General features: G+C 41.5%; 1 protein-coding gene across 3 annotated transcripts in view; it reads right to left on the bottom strand.

Annotated features, from left to right (window-relative positions):
- Positions 1 to 20,659, bottom strand: part of LOC126035495 (spindlin-Z-like) — a 110,563-nt gene that overhangs the window by 43,881 nt on the left and 46,023 nt on the right. For 2 of the 3 annotated variants that reach the window (XM_049794141.1, XM_049794142.1), the window contains exon 2: positions 6,356 to 6,581. The exons of the other annotated variant lie outside the window; for it this stretch is intronic. In XM_049794141.1, the coding sequence (XP_049650098.1) occupies positions 6,356 to 6,407 (52 nt within the window). In that variant the 5' untranslated portion in view covers positions 6,408 to 6,581. The remainder of the gene's footprint in view (positions 1 to 6,355; positions 6,582 to 20,659) is intronic. 3 annotated transcript variants of the gene reach the window in all.

Genomic DNA, 20,659 nt, shown 5'->3' with positions numbered 1-20,659 from the left:
CCTGGGTATTTAATTTCCCCCCCAAGATTAAAGGAAGAAATAAACTCTCACAACATAAGATAGACATAAACCTTATCCTACTAAGGCAACAAATCAGGTGTGCAGAGGACTTTTCTTTCTCAATTTAGAATTCCAAACGGCTTGTACAGTTTCTTTACAAATATGTTTATTTGTAAATGTATGATGTTGTAAGTATTACTATGTCTTAATGACTTAAGACATTTGAGAGCAAATAAAAATATTTTAATATATTGCTTTTTAACATATATGTTGATCATCTCCTTTAGCAGAGAATGCCAAACATAACAAGCAAAGCAGCAATTTTGCTTACACAAATTATCCTGAAACCTCTAGTACCACCTAAATGGCTTGCGATAGAAGCATAATTAACATTAGTCATTCCCTGTCAAGTGCCCAATTCAAAGAAAGACATTTAAAAATTTCCCAACAATTTCAAGGGCAATACATTCACACAAATCTTTCAAGTGAAAAATTAGTGTATTAAGAGTTTTGGGGTCAAGCACGGTTTGGTCTCAAGCAATAATGTGACTTCAAAGATATTAACAGTAATCAGAGAACAATAATGTAGAGTTATCAGATTCTATATAGCATGAATGCCATTGAATGGATTTAAGTTCATACCCTTTACCTCCTTCTGACTATGGAATGACAAGTACTACTGTTCTAACTAGCACATTCCATGAAATTCCATGTTTTAGACATAATTCAAAATAAACTCTGTACAACTAAGTTGCCATGAATATAAAACCAGAAATTAATACTGAACAACAGCAACAACAAAAAAACCCACACAAAGTGATTGGATTTGTTTTATGCTTCTTTGTAATAAGCAGCAAAGAGTCAAACTTTGATAGATCTGAGGAAGGAGAAAATATTTATGGCTCAATTTCTTATGAATATGAAATTAAATATTTTCCATAATAAAAAGTCAACACAAACTCCCAACTCCCAGTCAAGAACAAAAGAATTAAGCATTTAATTCAGCTCACATTTAGGTCAGCTGGGCTGTGTTTTTTGAGCCTGAATTAATTCTGCCTAATGTATCCTTAAAATACTGTTAAATTCAATAGCAAAACTAGGAGCCATGTTTCTGAATGCTTCTACCTTATTCTCACAGAGAAAGAAAAAGGGTAAGACAAAACAAATAAAATAAACATTCTTTGAGGGTGTGGACTCTAAGGGGGAGTACACACATTTCAACTGGGGGAGGTAGGAGGAGAGAATAGGAAGAAGGATGGGAGAAAGCTACTAGCAATGTTTTTAATTGTTGTCATATCAGACGGTACTCACCATTCAGTCCATCAAAATTAGATGGACTCTTCAAAACACACCACAGTTTCTTATTTCTCAGAATATCCCCTGTCTTTATGACAGGCAGCAAAAGCTGGACATTTAAAAATTATATTTCAGAATCTGCTGTGGAAACACCATATAATCACATGAGAATTATCCTTGATCTGATGGCTCTTTCAGAATTACTTTGAGGGACCTAAAAATTCCACAGACATGTTTATTCACACCTAATATTGCCCAATGTCAACTGTAAGAGTTTGGGAAACCGGACGAGGAGAAGAGTGGTAAAATGAATTCCCGACTCTGACAAAAGATTTCATTGCATTTTTAAGCAAGTCGAATCTGGGAGTGGGATGTCTTCTTAATTCACAAGGACAGTACTGGTAACAGCTAGGAAGAACTATAAAGGACCATGTCTTACACTTCTATAGCATAAAACAAGTGATCACTAGACTCAAAAAGACTAAATATAAATGTAAACACAACAATGGTAATCACAACTTATCTTACAGACAATTATGTTAGATTATGTTAATGAAAAAAGAGGGATTCACCTATACTGGGGAGAACCATGCACTAATTATAAGCACAGGCACAATGCCAAGCACAAAGCAGCTGGCTGATCTACTGAAACTATGTCCTGGAAAGCTGCTCTATATTTTAACAAAATCATTGAGGCTGCAGATACACACTCTACTGTTGTGAAAAAGTAAGAAACAGGTCTGGCTTTCCTTCATTTCTCTATCTTCAGTGTTATCCTTTATTTTCCAATAAATTGAATCAATTACTGCTTTTGTTGTTCTTTTCAAATAATATGACCACTATCTGTGAAACTACAATGATAAACAAGTGTTCTGTCTTTCCTGCTCAGTAGTTGTATGTTTAAAAACCCTCCAGTACACAAAAACCAAAAACATTATACAGTTGGTATCCTGGGTTCAGCTGGGATAGAGTTAATTTTTACAGGAACCTGAGAGGTGGGGGGCATAGCCGGGGCAGCTGACCTGAATTAGCCAAGGAGCTATTCCATACCATGTGACATCATGCTCAGTATATAAAGGGGGAGCGGGCCGGGGGGAGCTCTCTCGACTTTCAGTGGGGGAAGTGGCGGAGCATCGGGTTCCGGGTGGTGAGCAGCTGCACTGTGCATCACTTGTTTTGTATATCCTTTCATTAGTACCGTTGTTGTAACTTCTCTCTTTTTTTTTTTTTTTTTTTTTTTTTTTTGGTCCCAGTAAACGGCCCTTATCTCAACCCTCGAGATTCCGTTTTTGGTTTGTTTTTATTTTTTCCTGTGGGAGGAGAGAGCGAGCGGCTGTGTGGTCCTTTGTTACAGGCTGGGCTGAAACCACAACAGTCCTTTTTTTGGCGCCCAACGTGGGGCATGAAGGGTTGAGATAACGACAGATCTGGCCAGAGCGTGTTGAAACAAATTTGTCAAATGCATTTCTTTTATTAGATAGATGTTAGTCACAATGTTGTTTCATTTGTTTACATGGTGGCATTTTGCAAGTTCTTATATGCTCTATGTATTGCCTGTAGTTGCGTATCTCATCTCTGGGAGAGTGATTGGGATTATCATTTTGCTGTACTGGGCAATATCGACTTATGAAATGATTACATCACTGGTCATGAGGTTAAGCTGGTATCTGTATGAGGCAGTGATATCATTTCCATACTTCGGGCACCTTCTATCAGATTTTATTGGTAATTACACCCAATCCATGGGGAAGTTGGGGGGGGGGATACTTCCCCCTGTCCGTTCGCCTCCCTTCTCTGCTTCTGACTAATTACAACAGCTTTTGAGAATTTTGAATATCCTTGGGATGCGCAAGCCAGTGTGCTTTTAGTGCTATGCCTCCTGACTATGTTTCAGGTCTTGTTTAGAGCTACGAAAAGGCTCTTTAAGAGTACCACCCAGAGATCTGCCCCAAAGCTGGATATTCATGGGTGGCACGGCATGTGGGAGGATGTGGGCAGGTATCTAGAGAACTTCTCACCTCCAGTGCCTTGGAAGTTCACTCCTGAACAACTACAGAACCCTCATGAAGTGGTAGAATATTTGAAAGGAAAATGCTGTGGCTATTCCAAAGACATACAACTCACTGCACTGTGCTGGGCCCTGGCCAGTATCTACCAAACACTGCTTGATATTAGGCAGCACCCTCAGGGGGAAAAGGGGGAAAAGATGGAAAAGAGGGCAACAGGCACCATGGCTACTCAAACCCTGACAACAGGCACCGTGGCTACCCCTACCCTGGTGACAGATACTGCAGCTAAACCAGAGAACCAACCTGTGCCAGTATCAGTTGCCCCTGTACAGAAAAAGAAACACACAAAGAAATCGGTCAAGGATTTTTCAGCTTCTCACGCTCATTCAGGGAGAAAGCAGGAGGGGCACAAGAAATTGGCACAGAACACAGCCAGGGCAGCTGACCCAAAGTGGCCAACAGGGTATTCCATACCATGTGACGCCACATCTAGTATATAAGCTGGGGGGAGGGGGGCGGCGGGGGAGAATCACCGCTCGGGGACTAACTGGGCGTTGGTAGGCGGGTGGTGAGCAATTGCACTGCGCATCATTTGTACATTCCAATCCTTTTATCATTATTGTTGTCATTTTATTAGTGTTATCATTGTCATTTTTAGTTTCTTCTTTTCTGTTCTATTAAACCATTCTTATCTCAACCCACGAGTTTTACTTCTTTTCCCTATTTTCTCCCCTATCCCACTGAGTGGGGGTGAAGTGAGTGAGCAGCTGTGTGGTGCTTAGTTGCTGGCTGGGGTTAAACCACAACAGGATAAATTAAGGACTCCTCAGTTAAGATTAAACAAATGTCATACAGGAAAAAGTAAAGGCCTAAGTATTAACTGTTGTGTAGGGATATTAAAAAGCAAAAATAGCATCGAAAGAAATCTGAGTGTCAATTATAATGATTTTGCATGGTACAAAATGAAGGTGCCAATTAGAGTATAAAATGTAATAAAATAACAATGGAAAGTGTGACCATCTAATTTGTTTTTAAGAGGACAAATAGTGAAATTTTCTACTCAACACAAAGTAAAATTACCTATTTTCATTCACAAATATCACCCTCTACATAACGTTCACACTGTGATACCTCAAAACTGCTGTAATGTTATTGTTCATTGTATGTCACACTTACATTGTGAAACAAAATTCTTCCAAAAGTTACCTTTACAAACCTAATGTCTAAATTTTTTGGACTCTCACAGTACCCAGCTAATGCTTAGAAGTCAACCATACTGATGTTAAGTACCAAGTCAAAGCCTACTTTCTTTTCTATTACAAATAAAATTATCCTTCCACAAATACTCTGGTGGTATAAAGAAGGAGGATAGTTCATATCAGTTGGCTGAATAAAAAGTTATTGAAGCAAATGTCTAAAACTCTGCACTGGGTTTCTTTAAAATTATCTATTAAAAATACTTTCAGGAAGTATCTTTGAAATCTCTAGGTGTTTCAAATGAGTGACAGCAAACATTAATGCAAGCTAGTCACAAGTAAAAATGTTTTTGAAAGTCTGGTTTTGCAACCAAAAGGTTTTAAAAAAAATCTTCCAATATCAGTTGCTTCACTTCTGAATGAATTGGGTAAGTATTTAAAAGCACCATAATGGACTATCATTTGGGTATTTTAAAAATTGAGCTTTCCCAATTTTATATGAAACTGAGTTAGTTTCATGAGATTTTTTGGAAAGCACCAACAAACAATGGTCAGGGTTAGATGATGTGCTGCACCAAGTGTCTACAAAGTTTTTCACTGTGCAGCTCACTACTGAGTTTTGCAGTACAAAATAGGAAGAGCATCATTTCTCCCTACCAAAGAACATGAAGTAATTCCAAAAGAGAGAAAACAACTACAAAGAAAGTTACATTACTCAGATAAGTTAAACTAAAAAGCAAATAATTAAACAGAGGAATTAACAAACTATTCGCTTTCAACATTTTCATCTGCAAAATGCTGGACTGTAGAATTCTAAACTTGCAATTGATAATTTCTAGTCCCTGTCCTGCACACTAGTCAAAACAGAATGCACAGCTAAAAGTCTGGCCTAGGTTATACAAGACCAAATACCAGCATACAGAACAATTCTTGACTGGTAACTTGATTTTTTGTTGTATCATTGCTGATAATCCTTACTACAGAGTCCACAAGATTTACTGAGATTCATTATTCTACTGAGCTGCAAAACTTTGAATTAGCCTAACCAGTCATAAAAGGCTAAGTGGTTACTCACATGTTGAGTTTCTGCAAATAAAGAATTCTTTACAATACTTTGACTAATTATTTCAATTTACAAAACACACAATGTAGCAATAACCTCTGTGTACATTTAGAAAAACCCTTCTGAAGTGCTTTTGAGATGCTCTTTCGCAATTATTATCTGATCAATTTCTATAAAATTATTAAAAAATTTACAGGAAGTTATAAATATATGGTGAATACATTACTGTTTATTTTCCAGCATTTCCTAGATGAGCAAAAGATAATTTTTCCCCTTAAAGTGTTAGTCTATGGTATGGAATATCCCTTTGGTCAGTTGGGGTGAGGTGTCCTGGCTGCGTCCACTCTCAACTTCTTGTGCACTCCCAGCCTACTTGCTGCGGGGGGGGGGGGGGGGGGCAGCATGAGAAGCAGAAAAGGCCTTGACACTGTGTAAGCACTGTTCAGCAATAACTAAAACATCAGTGTGTTATCAACACTGTTTTCAGCACATATCCAAAACCTAGCACCATGCAAGCTACTATGAATAAATTTAACTCTCTCCCAGCCAAAACCAGTACAACTTCTTATATCTAAGCTTGTACAACTTAAATTTATGTATATCCTTTCAATTTCACAGTTTCTATAATCAAAGCAATAATTCTTACCTTAAAAAAAAACACAAAAAAACCCCACAACCAAACAGTAACAGTTTCATAAAACCATGAGTATATTAGAAAATCTATAAAATAAGGCCCCTTTTTTCCCACTAAAAAACAACAAACACAACCCCCAAATTCAGTAATAGCTCACCTGCATCAGCTCTGGACCGCTGACCTGGTGATTTTCCAAATGGGGTCTTCATTCATCTGTGTTTAAGTGAGCAGCAAAGCTGCTAGACTAGGGTGAAAATCCGGTTCTTCCCAACTCCCAAAATACCTTCTTACTCTTTTAATACAACAGCTATTTATTAATCCACCATCCAATCACCAATTTGTTCTTCCTCGAATAAAGGAGAAGCACTTTCAATTATATGACTCTGAAAAACAAAAAAAGTATAGTCTGATTTGAGACCTGGTAAAAATAAACACTGAAGTGAAACAAAATATTTTTTTATTTCATGGTCAATGAGAAGTCTCTTCATATTCTGTTATTCTGGACACATTCAGTAAACAAGAGGGTGGGTAGGCAAGAAGAGAGTCAAATATTAAGGCTCATACTTTTCCTCATATTCTCAATGCAAGTTCTGTATCAGATCAAACTCATCCACAGACAGATACACATAGAAAAACCTCATTTAAAAAAAAACCAACTTTGCTTAGTATAGGGAAGAATGACTACTTGTACTGGGTTTGTGTGGCAAGGTTTTGGTAGTGGGGGGGGTTACAGGGGTGGCTTCTGTGAGAAGCTGCTAGAAGCTTCCCCTATGTCCGATCGAGCTAATGCCAGCTGGCTCTAAGATGGACCCACCGCCGGCCAAGGCCGAGCCAATCGATAGTGGTAGCGCCTCTGTGATAACATATGTAAGAAGGGAAAAACGTTGCAGTGGGCACAGATATGGCAGCCAGAGAGAGGAGTGAGAACATGTAAGAGTGTCCTGGTTTCAGCTGGGATAGAGTTAATTGTCTTCCTAGTAGCTGGTATGGTGCTATGTTTTGAGGTCAGTATGTGAAGAATGTTGATAACACACAGATGTTTTCAGTTGTTGCTAAGTAGTGTTTAGTCTAAAGTCAAGGATTTTTCAGCTTCTCATGCCCAGCCAGGGAGAAAGCTGGAGGGACACAAGAAGCTGGCACAGAACACAGCCAGGGCAGCTGACCCAAAGTGGCCAACGGGGTATTCCATACCATGTGACGTCCCATCTAGTACAGGAACTGGGAAGTGGGGGGCGGGGAATCGCCGCTCGGGGACTAGCTGGGTGCCGTGTCGATCGGCGGGTGGTGAGCAATTGCTCTGCGCGTCATTTGTACATTCCAATCCTTTTCTTATTACTGTTGTCATTTTATTAGTGTTATCATTATTAGTTTCTTCTTTTCTGTTCTATTAAACTGTTCTTATCTCAACACACGAGTTTTACTTCTTTTCCCGATTTTCTCCCCCATCCCACTGGGGGGGGGGAGTGAGTGAGTAGATGCGTGGTGCTTAGTTGCTGGCTGGGGTTAAACCATGACAAAGAGAAACAACCCTGCAGCCACCAAGGTCAGTGAAGAAGGAGGGGGAGGAGGTGCTCCAGGTGCTGGATCAGAGATTCCCCTGCAGTCCATGGTGAAGACCATGATGAAGCAGGCTGTCCCCCCGCAGTCCAGGGAGGTCCACGGTGGAGCAGATATCCACCTGCAGCCCATGGAGGACCCCATGCCACAGCAGGTGGATGCCCGAAGGAGGCTGTGACCCCATGGGAAGCCTGTGCTTGAGTAGGCTCCTGGCCGGACCTGCAGATATGTGGAGAGAGGAGCCCACAGAGCAGGTTTGCTGGTAGGACTTGTGACCCCGCGGGGGACCCACGCTGGAGAAATGTGCTCCTGAAGGATGGCATACCATGGAAGGGACCCATGCTGGAGCAGTTCATGAAGAACTGCAGACTGTGGGAAGGACCCACACTGGAGAAGGTTGTGGAGGACTGTCTCCCGTGGGAGGGACCCTGCGCTGGAGCAGGGGAAGAGTGTGAGGAGTCCTGCCCCTGAAGAGGATGAAGTGGCAGAGATAATGTGTGATGAACTGACCATAACTCCCATTCCCCGTGCCACTGGGGGGGTGGGGGGGGTAGATAGAGAATTCGGGAGTGAAGCTGTGCCCAGGAAGAAGGGAGGGGTGGAGGGAAGGTGTTTTGAGATTTCATTTTGTTTCTTATTACCCTACTCTGGTTGATTGGTAATAAATTGACTTAATTTTCTCCAAGTTGAGTCTGTTTTGCCTGTGATGATAACTGGTGAGTGATCTCTGCCTGTCCTTATCTCAACCCATGAGCCCTTTGTTATATTTTCTCTCCCCTGTCCAGCTGAGAAGGGGGGGAGTGATAGAGCGGCTTTGGTGGACACCTGGCGTCCAGCCAGGGTTAACCCACCACAGTCTTTTTGGTGTGGAAACCTGGGAATGTGACGAATTCGAGATAAGGATAGTAACTGAGAGAGGTAAGGGGCAAAACATGGTGTGAACACAGATAGAGAGTTAAGAGCTGCATGACAAGTGGGGAATTTTTGTTGTTGTAATTGTGGTGAAGGGACAAGGGGTGGATTGTGCATAAATTGTCCACTTTTTTTGGTGTTGTGATGATATTATTTTGATTTTGGTGTGGAGAATTCTTTTTTCTGTTGATGTGAGTGATGTTTGTGAAAACTGTGAAGGTTTTGTGTGATGAATGTAGATTTTAATGATAATTCTTAAATATGTGATGCACAGAGGCAAGGGGTGGAATCACACTCTTCCCCCCTATTTCTTTTTTTTTAGGGGGGAAATACCATATGACATCAGCTCAGATATAAAAGCTAAGTAAAGGGAGATGGAAGGTGGGGGGGGGGGGGGGGGCATTGTTGTCTTCTGGAGCAACCACTACGCGTACTGAAGCCCTATTTCCCAGGATGTGGCCAGACATTGCCTGCTGATGGGAAGTAGAGAATAACATAAATTTCTTTTCCTTTGCTTTCACTTTATTAAACTGTCTTTATCTTGACACACGAGCCTTTTGTTATATTTTTCTCTCCCCTGTCCAGCTGAGAAGAGGGAGTGATAGAGCAGCTTTGGTGGGCACCTGGCGCCCAGCCAGGGTCAACCTACCATACTACTACTTCAAAAATCATGCCTGAAAGCAGAAGAAACTGCACTACTTTCATCAGAGGTAGAGCACAAACCAACTACTTCAATTTGTTAGAAAACAAACAAAAATGCTTCACGTGCACATATCAGAATTTCTTCTCTACAGATACATTAAAAAAACTGTAGAAAAAATCTTAACATTTAAAAGGTAAAAACCCTACAGATTCTATTGCAACACTCAAACTACCAATTTGTTAAATCATTAGTTTATAAAAGATCTGCAAAAGTCATTGGTGATTTGCTACACCTAAATTCAGCTTCCTGAAACATTTAGTAATCACATTCCTCTAGATTAGGTAGATATGGGAAGAGAGTGCTTTAAAGTCTTTTCCAAGATTTAAGTTACAGACACTTCTTACCACCTGTCCTGGTTTTGGCTGGGATAGAGTTAAATGTCTTCCTAGGAGCTGGTACAGTGCTATGTTTTTGAGTTAGGTATGAGAAGAATGTTGATAACACACTGATGTTTTCACTTGTTGCTAAGTAATGTTTAGTCTAGAGTCAAGGATTTTTCAGCTTCTCATGCCCAGCCAGCAAGAAGGCTGGAGGGGCACAAGAAGTTGGGAGGGGACATAGCCAGGGCAGCTGACCCAAACTGGCCAACAGGGTATTCCATACCATGTGACATCACATCTAGTATAGAAACTGGGGGGAGTGGGGGTGGGGGATTGCCGCTCAGGGACTAACTGGGCATCGATCGGCGGGTGGTGAGCAATTGCCCTGCGCATCATTTGTACATTCCAATCCTTTTATTATTACTGTTGTCATTTTATTAGTGTTATCATTATTAGTTCCTTCTTTTCTGTTCTATTAAACTGTTCTTATCTCAACCCTGTAGGGTTCAGTTATATGGAACTTAGTTATTGGGCCTGAAAATAGCTCATGGTCACAAGACTGTTCCAGGCGCCTTTAGAAGGCCTTGAACAGAATAAATAAGAAGATAGAAGAAGATAGATCCCAATTAGGAAAACACAGGTGCACGTTCCACGATAAAGGGAACTTGGCACAAACAACCTCAATTCAGGGGCTTATCTTGACCAATTGGACTGAGACAAGTCTTGTATGCTTTAATTAACACAACCAATTATGTCTTGTGTTTGTGCATGTGGACAGTACCAATGTAACCAATCACCGCTTATGCTTGTGTGCGTGGACAGTACCGATGTAACCAATCACCGCTTACGCTTGTGCGTGTGGACACCAAGTGCTTGCATGTAGTAGCCAATCAAAGTCTCTCAACAACTTAGAGAATTGTATAAAAATGATTAGCTAAGCTCAATAAACTGGCGACTTTAATCATCACATTGGTGTTCCGTCGTCCGGGCCCCACACGGATTAATCCCTAAACCCTACATTTGGTGACCTCCGACGTGATCCGAAGAGGAACAAGAGGCAACGCTACTGAAAAGGCAGGGGAATTGCCGCGGACCACAGTGGCTTGAAAGACAGCACTGGCACTGCTCGAGAGAGGCAGGACACTGCTTGGGAAAAGCAGGTAAAATCGTAAGCTTACGTTGATAAAAAGGGCGGCATGGGTATCGCAGCATCTGTGAGGGAAAAGGCAGCCGGAAAGATATTTATGAGGCTGGTTGAAAAAACAGAGATAAATATTAAAAAGGACAGAAACCTTTCAATTAGTGTGGGTACAGCTTTTGAGCTTAGTACCTGGAAAGCTATCGGAACCTCCCTATGGGATGAAATTAGCGATGGGTCTAAAGAAGTTAAAGGTCTTGCAACTTTATGGAAATTGATTAAGACAACTCTGCAAGAAATGAAAGCAGATTGTAAAGCGTCTGCTTTTGCTGCTCTCTCTCTCCAACCGCAAGCGAAAGGGAAAAGCGGGGAGAAAAACAATGCAGCAAGAGAGACTTTGGAGCTTGTCCGCCTGCTCCTGTGCCCTTGACTTCTGCTCCACTCCCTGGGACTGCCGATATTAATCAGCCATCTGACAGTTCCCAAGCCTCCCTAGCCGTACGATTAAAGGAAACCCTACAGAATCAGGGAGTGAGTAAAAATCCGCCTACGAGAAAACAGCCCCCAGATACCGCTGTTCAACATGAACAAATTATACCTAGCATATACCCTGATTCAAATAATGCAAACAAGGACTTGGCTACTCTAATAATAGAACAAAAAGAGACAATGTTAGAATTGTTAAAGGAAATGCGGAAAAGAGACGGGGGTAAAGGTGGGCAGCCGTTGACGAGAAAGTCATATGAGAAAGCAGCAACTGCGATCATAGAGAGTATGGATTCTTTTGCTAAAGTGGTGGGCAATGGGGAAGAAAAATCCCCCAGGGACAAAATGCAAGAACTGATTGACCTGTGTGTACAAAAGGGGGAATTAATGCCCGATGAGGGGAAAGGGTCTGAAGGGAGATACGAGGATAGATACAAAGGAATGTGATGGCTAACAGACCCGCCCTCACGAAACACGGAACCAGCCCAGGCAGGACCCCCCCACCACCACCCAGCGATCCGTCTTTTTCGCCGGGACAACGCTGGTGCGGGATTATCGAGCAAGCCACTATAGAAGGAGTCATACTGCCACCCACTATCAGCTCATTTCCCGTATTCACTGAACCAGGAGAAAAACGACAATGGGTGCCTCTGGACTGGAAAATGGTTCGAGAACTGCAAAAAGCCATCATGCAATATGGAATAGACAATAAGTACGTACAACAAATGATACAACAATTTTTCAAGGCACAAACCTTAGTGCCAGCAGATATAAAGGTTTTGGTGGAAATGTTCTTCGAACCAACTCAGAGGTTGCTGTTTCACGATCGGTGGAGACAGAAAGCAGAGGAAGCCCAGGTGAGAAATTTAGATGCTGGGGCACAAAATCCACTTGCATTTGTCAGTGTTGATATGTTACTCGGCACGGGACAGTTTGCTACTGGTCCCGTTCAGGCTGCATTAAGACCAGAGGTTTTACAATTGGCACAACAACTAGCTCTGGAAGCTATTTCAGAGGTGCCGCAAGTGGGTAAGCCGGTTCCACCCTATTCTCAAATCATACAAGGGGAAGAGGAACCGTACATGAAATTCCTTGACTGTTTGAAAGCTGCTGTCGATGCATCACCCACTTTAACCCCTGAAGCGAAAGCTGCAGTCGGAAACGACTTAGCTATTCAAAATGCGAATACAAAATGCAGACAAATCATTGCGTCGCTTCCACGTACAGCTACATTAGTGGATATCATCGAGGCTTGTAATCACTTACCTCTAATACAGGAACAAGAGAAAGCTAAAATACATGCTGAAGCTCATGCTGCAGTGCTCGCGGTAGCATTACAACCGATAGTGCGACAGGGAAAAGGAGACCGCGGCCCACAGAAAGACCCCTTAGCGTGTTATCGGTGTGGTCAACCGGGCCATTTGAGACGTGCATGCCCTCAACGCATAGCAACGCAGCCTCGATCTATGCCAGCACTAACTAACAGCAGTCAGTCAAACTTTCCTGGGGTCTGTAACAAGTGCGACAAGTTCGGACACAAAGCCAACGACTGTCGATCAAGGTTTAAAAAAGACGGAACACCGTTAACACTATATCCGGGTTTGCAAGTTGCGGAAGCCTCTGTTTGTCCACAAAAGCTGTCCCTACACAAAGACATTTGAAATATACATGATGTACAAAAACTTGTCGGAGACCTACAGTGGATCCGGCCTTATTGTGGTATCACAAATACAGACTTAGAACCACTGCTGGACTTATTGTGGGGCAGCAATAGCCTAACTTCTGTACTACAACTAAGTGCACCCGGGCGGCGAGCCTTGACAGCAATTGAGCAGAAAATCACATCATCTATGTCTAGCAGATATATCCCTGATTTGCCCATAAATTTGTATGTATATAACTCAGACAAGGAAGTTGCGGGAATTTTTGGTCAGTGGGATGAGCAACAAAAACAAAACCCATTGGTAATACTAGAATGGATATTCTTGCCTGCTAGCATGTCAAAAATGGTAGTCACTAGAATTGAAGCTCTGGGGATGTGCATTCAAAAAGCAGGGGTAAGGGCGATACAAATTTCAGGGAGGCAAATGGACAAAATCATTTTACCTATGTCACTTGATATTGTGAGTAATGCCATGACGAAAAATGACTGTCTTGAATGCAGTAGCTCTGCTGGACTTCAAGGGGGAAGTGGATAATCACTACCCCCCTCACCCATTATTTAATACAATGTTAACAATGGAACCACACTCTATTTGCAGCGATAAGCCGCTGGAGGCCGTTTTTACTGATGCTAGCAGCAAGACAGGTAAAGCAGGATTTGTATATCTTCAGGATGGATCCTGGAAATCCAAAGTCATTCTGTCAGAGGGGTCAGTACAAGTGCTCGAGTTATTAGCCGTATGCTCTGTTTTTAAAAAGTGGGATAAAACACCTGTCAACATTATTTCAGATTCTCAATATGTCATGGGGATAGACAAACGTATACATAGGTCCCTACTAAAAACTGTAAACAATAAGCAGCTGTTTATGACACTTTTAAAATTATGGATGTTACTAGAAAAACGGACAGACTTATTTTTTATCGATCATGTTCGTAGCCATACAACGCTGCCGGGATTCATTGTGGAAGGTAATGCGCGCACAGATCAACTGGTAGTAGCCAATGCAAACATCTATTTTAATACACCCAAACCTGATTTGTTTGGACAAGCACTGCTATCCCATAAATTTTATCATCAGTCGGCAAAAGCGTTGAGTAAACAATTTAATCTTCCATTGCAGCAAACCAGAGCTATTCTTGCTGCTTGCACAGACTGTGCGAATATTCCAAGCTTACAACCACAAGGGGTGAACCCCCGGGGATTATCACCATTGCAAATTTGGCAAACAGATGTTACGGAATATCCCAGTTTTGGGAGATATAAATTTATTCATGTATCTATTGACACATATTCAAACCCTATGTGGGCTACTGTTCATATATCAACCAATGCTAAAGCCGTAATTAAGCACCTTCTGGCAGCATTTGCCGCCATGGGAGTGCCAACAGAAATTAAAACAGACAATGGCCCGGGATATCGCGCACAGTCATTAGAAACATTTTTACAGATGTGGGGGGTAGCTCATAATTTTGGCGTACCCCATAATTCCACTGGTCAAGCTATTGTTGAAGGTGCACATCGGACCTTAAAGGATCATTTAAACATTTTAAAAACGGGGGAAGACATGCAGCATTGTACCCCCCAAGAGTTAATAAGCAAAGCACTGTATGTTTTGAATTGGCTACAGCCACGTGGTACTGAGGATCAGATCCCAATTAATAGGCATATGTGTGGGAGCAAAAATGTTGATAAAAATCAGCCGCAAGTTTCAGTATTCGATCCAGTTTTACAGCAGTGGCAAGGACCTTGCAAATTATTTACGTGGGGAAGAGGGTATGCTTGTGTTTCCACAGGTAACAAACAACCCCATTGGATACCGGCGAAATGGGTCAAGCCGTGGATTGAGCGACCAGATGCCACAAACAACTCAGAAGAGCAAGAGCAAGAGGCAGCGGAGACGTCAGCAGGTCCCGAAGCCCTAGATAGACCGACTAGACAAATCATGACGGAGACTGACAGTCAATGCGGAGATTAAGAATGCGTGTAAAAAACATGGAGTATGATATCGGTTTTGGATATGTATTTTAGTGCGAGTGGGTAGAAAAAAGAGTTAATCATCAAAAAAAAAAAGAAAAAAAATTTTTTTAACCATTGTAACAGACATTCAACTAATCAACTAACCTACTAACCTATAACTAACTGTATAGAGAATAAGCAGTTTAGAATAAGTGCTTTAGAGAATAAGCAAATATATATATGATTTAATGTTAATCAGCACTCAGCGAAACATTACTCATAAGAGCTGAGTGTGGAAGTAGTTTTAAGATACCTGATATGTAGTCATTTATTCATTATTCAAAAAAGAAATAATTTTTTTTTTTTTGTTAACAGTTAGTTAAAACTAAAATTAGAAGTAAGGTCATAGACTCAGTTAACAATCTAGAAATAGGGCGATGGGACGGTCCATTTTTCATTAATAACCTCGGGGCGAGATTATGCTTGTGTTTTCACAGGTGCAAGCCCATGATGGACTTCCGTTTGATTTATACGACCATCATCATCCAAAGCATCATAGATGGTGCTGCAATAGGAATACCACCTCAGCCAAAAATTAATGCGTAGGTCATCTTAGCTAACATAACAAGTTAAAATTCTCAGTGCATTACAACCGCATCACAAAGCCCATGAACCAATAGATAAGATAACTATGACTCGTGCAGTGCGCCTGGCCAGCGAGTGCATGCGTCATAGGTTTTCAGTTGAGGCGGATTTTGGCACCCGCTGGCCACGTGTGCTAAAACCCATTCCTCTGCAAATGTATAAATACCAGGATTTTCCGAAGAGCATCAGGCTCGTGTGCAGCAAAACCATACTTGCCTCCATAGGGACACCCACATAAAACTGACACCTACTGATTGCTGGGCTAAGTTTGTGGAACAAGACAGCAATATGTTTTCAAAAAAAAAAAAAAAAAAAAGTGAGAGAGGGGGAGATGTAGGGTTCAGTTATATGGAACTTAGTTATTGGGCCTGAAAATAGCTCATGGTCACAAGACTGTTCCAGGCGCCTTTAGAAGGCCTTGAACAGAATAAATAAGAAGATAGAAGAAGATAGATCCCAATTAGGAAAACACAGGTGCACGTTCCACGATAAAGGGAACTTGGCACAAACAACCTCAATTCAGGGGCTTATCTTGACCAATTGGACTGAGACAAGTCTTGTATGCTTTAATTAACACAACCAATTATGTCTTGTGTTTGTGCATGTGGACAGTACCAATGTAACCAATCACCGCTTATGCTTGTGCGCGTGGACAGTACCGATGTAACCAATCACCGCTTACGCTTGTGCGTGTGGACACCAAGTGCTTGCATGTAGTAGCCAATCAAAGTCTCTCAACAACTTAGAGAATTGTATAAAAATGATTAGCTAAGCTCAATAAACTGGCGACTTTAATCATCATATTGGTGTTCCGTCGTCCGGGCCCCACATGGATTAATCCCTAAACAACCCACGAGTTTTACTTCTTTTCCTGATTTTCTCCCCCATCCCACTGGGTGGGGGGGAAGTGAGCGAGTGGCTGCGTGGTGCTTAGTTGCTGGCTGGGGTTAAACCACGACACAGTAATTTTTGAGCAATTATCCCAACATTCCCCCCCACTTAGGTAATACTCCAAGTGTTTCAGAACTAGCTAGGTAGCTTTACAAAGGATATTAACCTTTCTGAAGCCTTCTATCTGAGTCAATAGTTTGAACAAGTTTTGTCTAAACCACCTTTCAGCACATGTCTGTAGCTTAGCTCCGCTGAAGTGAAACATGAGGTTCATGATCTTGAAGCATTAGTGTAGTGTTATGAGAACACATGTAAACGGTAACCCTCAAAGACTGCATTTAAAGTTCATTAAAAAAAAAAGGACAAGAGACAGAAATCCTGAAAGTACCATTTCCGATGTTTCCTGCCATACTTCTTCCCCTTGAATTAGCAAGATATAGTTGTTACTGAGACAAACAATATAGTTTGTTCTCTGTTTCCACTGGATTTTCCTCATGACATACATTGTTAAAGCACTCAGTCTCTCTCACTTCATTCAATTTCACATCTAAGGGGTCTTATTTTTGCAATAGATATATTTTAAAATAATCACAGATGGAGTGTATACTTAACTGAGGTAGCAGTAAGAACTTCATTAGAGTCAGTATTATAAAATAGTATTTTAATGAACTTGCTTAGTATTTTAAGTTTCAGGGGCTCAATGACCACACTCCTAACTTCTGAAGAGTATCATCTCACAAGACTAATTTTCAGAACTCACATACTACATTTGAAAATTGTAATGAAAACACCAGTAGAGAGAGCACAAAAGCATAGGATTCTCACCCCACACCCCAAGTCACAAAGCACCTATTTGTTTCAAAAATTTTATTGTAGTTAAAGTGCAAAAACCATATTATTTCCTCAGAAAGATTATAGAATAGTTTTTAGCCTAGTCTGTAGCACCCTTATGCTTACACAGATGGTTACTGTGGGAGATACAAGGCACAGAAGTTAAGTGTGTTCTTGTCTGCATTACAGCACCCATCTGTCAATAGACTTGAACAAAAAAGCCAAGTAGGGCTCCTCCTGCATGGGCTTCTCTCCACAGGCTGCAGGTCCTGCCAGGAGACTGCTCCAGCAAGGGCTCCCCACAGGGTCACAGCTTTCTTCAGGGCATATCCACTTGCTCTGGCGTGGGGTCCTCCATGGGCTGCAGGGGGACAACCTGCCTCACCATGGTCTTCTCCACAGGCTGCAGGGGAATCTGCTCCAGTGCCTAGAGCACCTCCTCCCCCTCCTTCTTCACTGACCTTGGTATCTGCAGAGTTGTTTCTCTCACATATTCTCACGCCTCTCTTCCAGCTGCTGTTGCGCAGCAGGTTTTACCCCTTAAATATGTTGTCACAGAGGCGCTACCAATGTTGCTGATTGGCTCAGCTTTGGCCAGCGATGGGTCCGTCCTCCAGTCAGCTGAACCTGGCTCTGTCTGACATAGGGAAAGCTTCTGGCATCTTCTCACAGAAGCCCCCCCTGCAGCCCCCCCGCTACCAAAACTTTGCCACGTAAACCCATTACAGACAGTAATTGCTAAGTGATCTCCCTGTCCTTATCTCGACCCATAAGCTTTTCGTCATATTTTTCTCCCCCTGCCTGTTGAGAAGGGGGAGTGATAAAGTGATTTGTTGGGCACCCAGAAGCCAGCCAAGGTCAACCCACCAAAACTGTCCAAGATAAATTGACCTGAGATGACTCAACTGGCAGGTCAGCTGTTAGTCTGGTAGAGCCCAATAGCTATCTGAACATCTGTACAGTGATAGCACAGATGTACCTCAGATACATTCTGGCTTATATTTTATTTTTAAAATCTAGATTAAAGATAGTACAGATAGTTAGCCTTTTTATAGCTGTCAAAACTAGACAGCATGTACTGTAGTACAGACTGTGTGGACTTGATTATTATTTCTTTCCCTCTTCCTCTCTCAGTTCCTTGCCACCAATCTTCATATCATCTTTTATCTACCTAAATGTGTAGGGAGGCACTTTTGCATAATACCACTGTCTTCATCTGCTGTTCAGGTATACCCTTAGAAAGAATACAGGCCTTTCTTCCTTTACAGAACCTTCTGTGTGTATAAACACTGTATTTTCATCCTATTCAAACACAATTTAACCTTTTAAGTATGTCTGAACACACCATAAGAGAACTGGTATTTATCTTCAGGGTTATGATGATAGCATATTTCCATACATTCTGTATGGTATGTCTAAATATTATAATGGTTTTAATATTTTGTACCAGCCGTGGAAACTGGTTTGCTGCTAGGTGACTGTAAAAGTGAGATTTGGTAAATAATTATTAGAAATCTTATACTAACACTATGATTGAAACAACAAACAAAAGTATAGCCAAGCAATTAACTAGTAGAGGTAGTTACTCCTAAGTTTTGCAGTTCTTTGCTCTTATGACTAGGTGTTCCTGTACGCTAGATGAGAACAATGTTGAAACTGACCACATGTGACTGAAACTGCGTTAAGTTTCAAGATCAAAGAACAAGGACAAGAACAAAGACTTGAAGGACAGCCAACAAGAACTTCAAATGGGCCGGTGGTCGCAAAAGCAGCCCTTCGACTCAAATGGATCCTTCATTGCGCATGATTGGATGTAGGCAGTACTGTGATAATCAGTTACAATCATTTTTATGTATATGTATACTAATCTGATTAATATGCAATTAGTTATTCTATATAACCTGTTAGTGCTAAAGCTGTGGTATGCGCGCTAGGTGGAACTATCCCCCGTGCATCCAGCTCTGCAATAAAGAATGCCTGCTTTCTAAAACTCCACAACGAGTCTTAGAGAGTATTTCTTTAAAGGGCATGAATTTCGGTATCACTGTTTTCTGTTTACTATCTTTCTGTACTTTCCAATTATTTTTGAACAAGTATGCAGCTCAAAATGCTTCTTTCAAATTTTGTAAGCATACCTATATTTTATCTTTCAAATCACTAATGGATTTGAATGAAAACTACACCAAGGACATGCCAAGTATGGTTTATCAGAACTCCCTAGGAGACCATGCAAGAAGTTCAACTGTAGATTATTCTTGTAGGTAGAAGAAACTAACATTCCTAGTGAAAACTACCTCTCAGTGTGCACCTATAACTTGTTTCTTATACTACAGCTTCCATAAATGAGTTAAAATAAGCATTGTTTCTGATTTGAAGAACGGTAGCTGACCAAAGAAACAAAGCAACTTTATTCCTTTTTAAACCAACCCAAGAAATGCATTGCTATTTAATTCATATAAGGCACAAGATAACCAAATAAGTTTTCCTTCCTGCTAATAATGTGAGAAATTGACTCACAGCATCTTCATATTTATTCAGAACCTACCATCCACCAAAAACAGTCAATGCTGGCAAATGTTTTACTGGCATTTCCCAAATGTGCTACTTGGTTAAAAGTAAAAGCTTTACTGTTGCACTTGTCTGGTTCCTTGTGAAATTCACTCTGCTTTTCAGGTCATTCCTGCTACATTACTTCCTACAACATACAACTCACATCACAGATTATTTTTCCCCCAAGGTTAAATGTCCTTGAGGCACACACTGGGTCTCCCCATCCTTCCGCATTACCAACCAAGTACACCCAGGTCCCTGAGCAAAGACAATCCCACGAATGGGTTTGCCTTTTCCCATGGGAGGAGAAATCTACACCGCCTTGCCCAGCCACTTCCCCATGTGCACCATGGGGACCTTATCTTCTCCCACAGTATGTAGGGGTTTTGTTTGGGCAGGACCAGGAGGGTTAGCAGATCCTCTGGTGTTAACTAGCCAAGTGGCTTCTGCTAAATTTGTATCCCAATGCTTCCATGTCCCATTGCCTAGCACTCTCAACATAGTCTTCAACAGTCCATTATATCTCTCAATTTTTCCAGATGCTTGCGGGTGATAGGGTATGCAGTACTCCCACTCAGAGCCGTGTTTCTTTGCCCAGGAGCTTATGAGGTTATTTCGGAAATGAGTCCCATTGTCTGATTCAATTCTTTCTGGGGTACCGTGTCGCCATAGAATTTGCCTTTCGAGGCCTAAGATGGTGTTTCAGGCAGTGGCATGGTTTACAGGATATGTTTCTAGCCAACCAGTAGTTGCTTCCACCATGGTGAGTATGTAGCGCTTGCCTTGGCGTGTTCGTGGCAGTGGTCCA

The sequence above is a fragment of the Accipiter gentilis genome, chromosome W, assembly GCF_929443795.1.
Source record: "Accipiter gentilis chromosome W, bAccGen1.1, whole genome shotgun sequence".
NCBI classification, from domain to species: Eukaryota; Metazoa; Chordata; class Aves; order Accipitriformes; family Accipitridae; genus Astur; species Astur gentilis.
The sequence above is the reverse complement of the archived record's forward strand: the minus strand, read 5'-3'. Positions and strand labels throughout refer to the sequence as shown.